Raw genomic sequence first — 9,756 nt, forward strand, 5'->3', positions numbered from 1 at the left:
ATTGTATTTTATTGGGATTTTATGTGATAGACCAACACAAAGTGCCGCATAATTGTGAAGTGGAAGGAAAATGATACATGATTTTCAAATTTTTTTACAAATAAAAAACTGAAAAGTGTGGCATGCAAAAGTATTCAGCCCCCTTTACTCTGATACCCCTAAATAAAATCCAGTGCAACCAATTGCCTTCAGAAGTCACCTAATTAGTAAATAGAGTCCACTTGTGTGTAATCTAATCTCAGTATAAATACAGCTGTTCTGTGAAGGCCTCAGAGGTTTGTTAGAGAACATTAGTGAACAAACAGCATCACGAAGCCCAAGGAACACACCAGACAGGTCAGGGATAACGTTGTGGAGAAGTTTAAAGCAGGGTTAGGTTATGAAAAAATATCCCAAGCTTTGAACATCTCACGGGGCACTGTTCAATCCATCATCCGAAAATGGAAAGAGTATGGCACAACTGCAAACCTACCAAGACATGGCCGTCCACCTAAACTGACAGGCCGGGCAAGGAGAGCATTGATCAGAGAAGCAGCCAAGAGGCCCATGGTAACTCTGGAGGAGCTGCAGAGATCCACAGCTCAGGTGGGAGAATCTGTCCACAGGCCAACTATTAGTCGTGCACTCCACAAATCGGGCCTTTATGGAAGAGTGGCAAGAAGAAAGCCATTGTTGAAAAAAAGCCATAAGAAGTCCCGTTTGCAGTTTGCCACAAGCCATGTGGGGGACACAGCAAACATGTGGAGGAAGGTGCTCTGGTCAGATGAGACCAAAATTGATGTTTTTGGCCTAAATGCAAAACGCTATGTGTGGCGGAAAACTAACACTGCACATCACCCTGAACACACCATCCCCACTGTGAAACATGGTGGTGGCAGCATCATGCTGTGTGGATGCTTTTCTTCAGCAGGGACAGGGAAGCTGGTCAGAGTTGATGGGAAGATGGATGGAGCCAAATGCAGGGCAATCTTGGAAGAAAACCTGTTAGAGTCTGCAAAAGACTTGAGACTGGGGCGGAGGTTCACCTTCCAGCAGGACAACGACCCTAAACATACAGCCAGAGCTACAATGGAATGGTTTAGATCAAAGCATATTCATGTGTTAGAATGGCCCAGTCAAAGTCCAGACCTAAATCCAATTGAGAATCTCTGGCAAGACTTGAAAATTGCTGTTCACAGACGGTCTCCATCCAATCTGACTGAGCTTGAGCTATTTTGCAAAGAAGAATGGGCAAAAATTTAAGTCTCTAGATGTGCAAAGCTGGTAGAGACATACCCCAAAAGACTTGCAGCTGTAATTGCAGCGAAAGGTGGTTCTACAAAGTATTGACTCAGGGGGGCTGAATACTTTTGCACGCCACACTTTTCAGTTTTTTATTTGTAAAAAAATGTGAAAACCATGTATCAGTTTCCTCCCACTTCACAATGATGCACCACTTTGTGTTGGTCTATCACATAAAATCCCAATAAAATACATTTACGTTTCTGGTTGTAACGTGACAACATGTGGAAAAGTTCAAGGGGTATGAAAACGTTTGCAAGCCGCAGTAGCTCTCTCTTGAAAGTATCCAGAGAACCTGCCTCGAAGGCAGAGAATTTCACAGACCCACAACTCTCTGTGAGAAACAGTGTTTCCTCATCTCCGTTCTAAATGGCTTACCCCTTATTCTTAAACTGTGTGTGGCCCCTGGTTCTGGACTCCCCCAACATTGGGAACATGTTTCCTGCCTCTAGCGTGTCCAAACACTTTAATAATCTTATACGTTTCAATAAGATTCCCTCTCATCCTTCGAAACTCCAGAGTGTACAAGCCCAGCCACTCCATTCTCTCAGCATATGACAGTCCCGCCATCCCGGGAATTAACCTGGTGAACCTACGCTGGGCTCCCTCAATAGCAAGAATGTCCTTCCTCAAATTAGGGGACCAAAACTGCGCACAATACTCCAGGTGTGGTCTCACTAGGGCCCTGTACAACTGCAGAAGGACCTCTTTGCTCCTATATTCAACTCCTCTTGTTATAAAGGCCAACAGCTCAAAACTGCACACAATACTCCAGGTGCGGTCTCACTAGGGCCCTGTACAACTGCAGAAGGACCTACGCTGGGCTCCCTCAATAGCAAGGATGTCCTCCCGACGTCTATACTCAATACTAAAAACATAAACAATAGGTGCAGGAGTAGGCCATTCGGCCCTTCGAGCCAGCACCGCCATTCAATGTGATCATGGCTGATCATCCAACTCAACATCTTAATACTCTATACTCTGACTGATGAAGGCCAAAGTGGCAAAAGCCTTGTTGACCACCTTGTCTACCTGCGAGTCGACCTTCAAGGAACCATGCACCTGTACTCCTATGTTGACTGCATTGTAAAGCTAACACACCCTGGTTGGATGGTGGGGTGGGGCGGGCCTCCGAGTGTGATTTCAGCCTCCTCTTTACCTCCTGCCTCCAGGTTTGACTACGGAGATCGGTTCTGGGACATCAAGTGCAAGTATTTCACCTGTCAGTGCGGCTCAGAGAAATGCAAGCATTCGGCAGAGGCCATCGCCTTGGAGCAGAACCGACTGGCCAGGATCGAGGCCTTCCAGGAGAGCATGCCCGAGGGTGGCCTGACCATCATCACCCCCCCCCGAAATCCCCAGATGGCCCCCCCCCCCCTGAAACACCACAACACCCCCCCCCCCTGAACACCAACACCCCCCCCCCCCCTGAAACACCAACACCCCCCCCCTGAAACACCCACACACCCCCCCCCGAAACACCAAAACCCCCCTCCCCTGAACACACCCAAACCCCCCATAAGCTGACCCCCCCCACACACGCCCCTAACCGCCCCACCCCCACCCCCACCTAAGCACCACAACACCCCCCCCCTGAATCCCCCCCCTCCTCCACCCCACCACACACACACACCCCCCCTGACCCCCCTAACCCCCACCCCACACACACACACCCCCCACCCTATCCCCTAACCCCCCCCACCCACACACACACACACCCCCTATCCCCTAACCCCCCACCCCACACACACACACACACCCTATCCCCTAACCCCCCCCCCCACACACACACACACACCCTATCCCATAACCACCACACACAACAAACCCCTCAACACACACACACACTCCCCGGACCCACCTAACATAACCACCACCCCCCCCCCTGAATCTTCCTCCTCCCCCCCCCCCACACCACCAACCACCCCTCCCCTCCCCCACACAAACCCCCCACACACACACACACCCACCCACACACACACACACACACACCCACACCCCACCACCCACCCCCCACCCCACACCCACACACACCCTCTTCTCACCCTACCCACCCTGCTTCCCTTCCTGCACCCCAGACCCCTCCCCCTTCCTGACCCCCTCCCCATCCACTCCCCCCCCACATTCTCCACTACATTCTCCCCCCCTCCCCCCCCCCACCCCTACTCTCCCCTGTACAGTACGGAGAGGGCCAGTTGTCAACAACACACCCCCCCTTCACCTCCCCCCCAGCCCCCCGATAATCCTCCAGCCCGTGAGGAGAGGGGGGGGTGGTGGGGAGGTGGGCTCGGAGCGGGTCGCTGGAAAGGTGAGGGGCAGCGATGGTCGTGAATATCCAGCCAAAGACCCCACCCACTCCCCCCCCCCCCCCCCAAATCCCTCTCCCCCTCCAGACAGTGTCATTTCCCCCCCCCCCCCCCATTTTGTTTCTGCCCTGGGACCACGACGACAAGGAGATGGTGTGTCCAAGATGTTGCAGTCCTTCAGAATAACCCCCCTCCCCACCCCACTCCGCACCAGTGCCAGTCGCCATTGTAAGAACCACAGTCCATTTTATTTTTTAACCCCCCCCTTCGTTAAAGTTAAATCTGCCGCCGTCAATGGAAGGGAGACAGGAAAGGCTGGAGCGACTCAGCGGGACGGGCAGCATCTGCGGAGAGTAGGGGATGGGCCACGTCTCGGGTCATAGAAACATGGACAATAGGTGCCATTCGGCCCTTCGAGCCAGCACCACCATTCATTGTGATCATGGCTGATTGTCCCCAATCAATAACCCGTGCCTGCCCTAAATCCCTTGATTCCACTAGCCCCTAGAGCTCTATCTAACTCTCTCTTAAATCCATCCAGTGACTTGGCCTCCACTGTCCTCTGTGGCAGGGAATTCCACAAATTCACAACTCTCTGGGTGAAAAAGTTTTTTCTCACCTCAGTCTTAAATGGCCTCCCCTTTATTCTAAGACTGTGGCCCCTGGTTCTGGACTTGCCCAACATTGGGAACATTTTTCCTGCATCTAGCTTGTCCAGTCCTTCGAGGCCCTTCCAAAGACCGTCGAGGCCCGAAATGTCTCCTGTTCCTTTTCTCTGCAGATGATTTGGGTTTGGAGAGAAGCGGACAAAATGGTGGCGGGCGGGACCAGCGGAACGGGACACCTTTCGGGTTGAGGCCCCCCCCCCCATTGGCAAACGTCACGTCACCTGTCTCCAGAGAATGTTGTCCCCCCCGCTGAGTTACCCCGGATTCTCGTGCCTGCCTTTGGTTTCAAACCAGCATCTGTAGTTCCCTCACACACACTGTGTTATGGAGACCAGTTCTTGAATTCTCCCTTTAGTTACAGGAATCCTCGCGTGGGGAGGGTTAGGGTTAGTATGTGATAGGAGCAGATTTAGGCCATTTGGCCCATCACATCTACTCCACCATTCAATCATGGCTGATCTATCTCTCCCTCTCAACCCCATTCTCCTGCCTCCTCCCCATAACCCCAGACACCCGGACTAATCAAGAATCTATCTATCTCTGCCTTAAATATGTCCACTGACTTGTGGCCTCCACAGCCTTCAGTGGCAGGTTCTCTGGATACTTTCAAGAGAGAGCTAGATAGGGCTCTTAATGATAGCGGAGTCAGGGGATATGGGGAGAGGCAGAAAGGGCGTACTGATTGGGGATGATCAGCCATGATCACATTGAAAGGCAGTGCTGGCTCGAAGGGCTGAATGGCCTCCTCCTGCACCTATTGTCTCTTGTCTATTAATCCCACAGATTCACCACCCTCTGGCTAAAGAAATTCCTCCTCATCTCCTTTCCAAAGGAATGTCAATAGATAATAGGTGCAGGAGTAGGCCATTCGGCCCTTCGAGTCAGCACTGTTATCATGGCTGATCATGCACAATCAGTACCCTGTTCCTGCCTTCTCCCCATATCCCCTGACTCCACTATCTTTAAGAGCCCTATTGAACTATCTCTTGAAAGTATCTGGAAAATTGGCCTTAAAAATATCCATTGACTTGTCCTTCATGGCTGTTTGTGGCAATGAATCCCACAGATACACCCCCCCCAACAACCCAACCCCAACACTACTAAAGCTTACTGTGCAGGAAGGAACTGCAGGTGCCGGCTTACTCCGAAGACAAGACACAAGATGCCGGAGTAACTCAGCGGGACGGGCGGCATCTCTGGGACAGGAGGATTGGGCGAGGTATTTTTCTGGGTCGGGTGCCTTCTTCAGTCTGTCCGTTTCCACTTCGAGGAAGGGTCAGGACCCTGGAAACACGTGGCCAATTCTCCCCGCCCGTCCCGCTGAGTTACTCCCGAACCTCGGCCAAAGTGGGAGGTGGGACATTTCCCAGATCGTTTTCCTATGTCTTGGTTCGACGTGTCCATCTAGTGGAAGTCAAGAGATGGAACTCGAGTGGGTGTCACTGTTTGTTCGTTTGTTCGGCTGGTTGGTTGGTTGGGGGGGGAGGGGAGGAGGAGTAATCCTAACAGACAACCTTCCAATCCTGAGACCCCAAACCTTATCTCCCTCCTCCCTATCCCCAGCCAAATACGACTTAGTTTTTTTTAACGTGTGTTCATCGGATAACTATAAATCCGTCTGGGACTTTAAATTCCGTTTCTCTTGTTCATTAAAGACATTTTTTTTTCACAAATGGCCTGCTGAGTTTCATTCCAGGTGTCACTTCTCTACATCGGTGAGACCAAACGCGGGCTCAGTCCGTCTGCAGTTGTACAGGGCCCTAGTGAGACCACACCTAGAGTATTGTGTGCAGTTTTGACATGTTGGCCTTCATAACAAGAGGAGTTGAGTAAAGGAGCAAAGAGGTCCTTCTGCAGTTGTACAGGGCCCTAGTGAGACCACACCTGGAGTATTGTGTGCAATTTTGGTCCCCTAATTTGAGGAAGGACTTCTTGCTATGGAGGTTGCCCAGCATAGGCTTACAAGGTTAATCCCCGGGATGGCGGGACTGTCATATGCTGAGAGAATGGAGCAGCTGGGCTTGTACACACTGGAGTTTAGAAGGATGAGAGGATATCTCATTGAAACATAAGATTGTTAAGGGTTTGGACACGCTGGAGGCAGGAAACATGTTCCCGATGTTGGGGGAGTCCAGAACCAGGGGCCACAGTTTAAGAATAAGAGGTAAGCCATTTAGAACGGAGACGAAGAAACACTTTTTCTCACAGAGAGTTGTGAGTCTGGAATTCTCTACCTCAGAGGGCGGTGGAGGCCGGTTCTCTGGATGCCTTCAAGAGAGAGCTAGATAGGGCTCTTAAAGATAGCAGAGTCAGGGGTTATGGGGGGAAGGCAGGAACGGGGTACTGATTGGGGATGGCTGGGACTATCCCAGCGTTTAAGAAACAGTTAGACAGGTACATGGATAGGACGGGTTTGGAGGGATATGGACCAAGCGCAGGCAGGTGGGACTAGTGTAGCTGGGACGGTGTGGGCAAGTTGGGCTGAAGGGCCTGTTTCCACACTGTATCACTCAGTGACTAGTGTAGATGGGACATTGTTGGCCGGTGTGGACAAGTTGGGCCGAAGGGCCTGTTTCCGCGCTGGATCAGTCTGCGATTCTATGACATGTCTACAATCGATCCACTTACAGTGTAGATAATGAGAAGTGGTTAACGTTTAGTGTCAGGTGGAAGAATGCTGGTCGGTGTGGGCTCGGGAAACCTGAGGCTGGTGTCAAGGAGATGAATTGACGTCGAGAGGGCTCGATTAAAAAGCCTCTCATATTTCCCCTCAAGCCAAGTGTGTGTTTACAAGGCTGTTGTGTAACTAAACACAAAGCAGTCTGTAATCACACCGTCACCACAGTGACCACCATTTCACGCTGCAATAGGTGCAGGAGTAGGCCATTCGGCCCTTCGAGCCAGCACCGCCATTCAATGTGATCATGGCTGATCATCCACAATCAGTACCCCGTTCCTGCCTTCTCCCCATATCCCCTGACTCCACTATCTTTAAGAGCCCTATCTAGCTCTCTCTTGAAAGTATCCAGAGAACCGGCCTCCACCGCCCTCTGAGGCAGAGAATTCCACAGACTCACAACTGTGTGAAAAAGTGTTTCCTCGTCTCCGTTCTAAATGGCTCACCCCTTATTCCTAAACTGTGTGGCCCCTGGTTCTGGGTTCCCCCAACATGTTTCATGCCTCTAATGTGTCCAAACCCTTAACAATGTTTTATGTTTGAATAAGATATCCTCTCATCCTTCTAAACTCCAGAGTGTAAAAGCCCAGCCGCTCCATTCTCTCAGCATATGACAGTCCCGCCATCCCGGGAATTAACCTGGTGAATCTACGCTGCACTCCCTCAATAGCAAGAATGTCCTTCCTCAAATTAGGGGACCAAAACTGCACACAATACTCCAGGTGTGGTCTCACTAGGGCTCTGTACAACTGCAGAAGGACCTATTTGCTCCTATATTCGATTCCTCTTGTTATGAAGGCTTTCTTAATACCAGGAAGCATTGGATATATCGCTCTCTGTAACCCCAACCTTTGGATATAGCCTTGATAATTACCAGTTTCGATAGATGTTTATCTCAGTTCAAAGATTTACTGCCTGGAGACTCGGCACTGCAAGGAAACTCTTCTCGCATGAGATGAGTAATCTGCCAGTTGTTGCTAAACTTTGCCACCAAGGTTAATCTTTTAGCAGTAATTTATTTTTTCTCTGCACTTCCTTGATGGGGTGGGTTGTGCTGAGCAGGGTGTTTACTGCACGCATAGGGAAATTAAAGAGGATGTGGGGTTAAAGGTGATAGCAGGCAGTCTGCGGAAGGGTCTTGACCCAAAAAAGAACCAAGCCATCATAAAAAGAGGAGCCGAGTCCAGGAGCAAAGAGGTCCTTCTGCAGTTGTACAGAGCCCTGGTCTCTGCCGCTGTTCCGGGGGGGGGGTCCTTGTCTGCCACAGAGGGCGGTGGAGGCCGGTTCTCTGGATGCTTTCAAGAGAGAGCTAGATAGGGCTGATAAAGATAGCGGAGTCAGGGGATATGGGGAGAAGGCAGGAACGGGTACTGATTGGGGATGATCAGCCATGATCACATTGAATGGCGGTGCTGGCTCGAAGGGCGAAGGGGCCAACAGGTACAGGGCTGACAGGTGAAGGGTAACAGGTGAAGGGGCGGACAGGTGAGGGGGTGGATAGGTGAAGGGATGGACAGGTGAAGGGGTGGGCAGGTGAAGGGATGGACAGGTGAAGGGGGGAACAGGTGAAGGGGGGGACAGGTGAAGGGATGGGCAGGTGAAGGGGATGGACAGGTGAAGGGGAACAGGTGAGGGGATGGACAGGTGAGGGGGGGGGCTGCAGGTGAGGGGGGCTGCAGGTGAGGGGGGGGGCTGCAGGTGAGGGGGGGGGGGCTGCAGGTGAGGGGGGGGGGGGTGTGCAGGTGCAGGTGAGGGGGGGGCTGCAGGTGAGGGGGGGGGGGCTGGGGGGGGGGGGCTGCAGGTGAGGGGGGGGCTGCAGGTGAGGGGGGGGGGGGGAGGGCAGGTGAGGGGGGGGGGGGTGCAGGTGAGGGGGGGGGATGCAGGTGAGGGGGGGGGGCTGCAGGTGAGGGGGGGGGCTGCAGGTGAGGGGGGGGGATGCAGGTGAGGGGGGGGGCTGCAGGTGAGGGGGGGGGGGGGCTGCAGGTGCAGGGGGGGGGGGGGGGTGATGCAGGTGAGGGGGGGGGGGATGCAGGTGAGGGGGGGGGATGCAGGTGAGGGGGGGGGGGATGCAGGAGGGGGGGGCTGCAGGTGAGGGGGGGGGGCTGCAGGTGAGGGGGGGGGGGGCTGCAGGTGAGGGGGGGCTGCAGGTGAGGGGGGGCTGCAGGTGAGGGGGGGGGGGCTGCAGGTGAGGGGGGGCTGCAGGTGAGGGGGGGGGGCTGCAGGTGAGGGGGGGGGGGCTGCAGGTGAGGGGGGGGGCTGCAGGTGAGGGGGGCTGCAGGTGAGGGGGGGGGCAGGTGAGGCAGGTGGGGGGGGGGGGGAGCTGCAGGTGAGGGGGGGGGGGGGGGCTGCAGGTGAGAGGGGGGGGCTGCAGGTGAGGGGGGGCTGCAGGTGAGGGGGGGGGCTGCAGGTGAGGGGGGGGCTGCAGGTGAGGGGGGGGGCTGCAGGTGAGGGGGGGGGGGGGCTGCAGGCTGCAGGGGGAGGGGGGGGGGGCTGCAGGTGAGGGGGGGGGGGGCTGCAGGTGAGGTGAGGGGGGGGGGCTGCTGCAGGGGGGGGCTTGCAGGAGAGGGGGGGCTGCAGGTGAGGGGGGGGGGGGCTGCAGGTGAGGGGGGGGGCTGCAGGTGAGTGCAACTTGACGGACAATGCCGCTGGGGGCGGGGCCGGACGCTCACCTGACGGCGAGGGCGGGGGCCAACACAGGGAACTGCAACAGGTACAGGTACAGGTACAGGTACAGGTGCGGCCACAGGTGCGGAACCCAGTCAGCGGGCGGCCCCGACCTGGGCAAAGAAAAAGAAAAGGGGGAAGAAGAAGGGGGGAAGAGAGA

General features: G+C 54.3%; 1 protein-coding gene across 1 annotated transcript in view; it reads left to right on the forward strand.

The window, feature by feature from the left end:
- The window catches only part of ehmt2 (euchromatic histone-lysine N-methyltransferase 2), a 76,843-nt gene extending 72,400 nt beyond the window's left edge, over nucleotides 1-4,443 (forward strand). The window contains exons 32-33 of the mRNA XM_055666123.1: nucleotides 2,454-2,646; nucleotides 4,369-4,443. Of these exons, the coding sequence (XP_055522098.1) occupies nucleotides 2,454-2,646; nucleotides 4,369-4,443 (268 nt within the window). The remainder of the gene's footprint in view (nucleotides 1-2,453; nucleotides 2,647-4,368) is intronic.
- Nucleotides 4,444-9,756: the final 5,313 nt, after the last annotated feature.

The sequence above is a fragment of the Leucoraja erinacea genome, unplaced genomic scaffold (assembly GCF_028641065.1).
Source record: "Leucoraja erinacea ecotype New England unplaced genomic scaffold, Leri_hhj_1 Leri_194S, whole genome shotgun sequence".
Lineage (NCBI taxonomy): Eukaryota > Metazoa > Chordata > Chondrichthyes > Rajiformes > Rajidae > Leucoraja > Leucoraja erinaceus.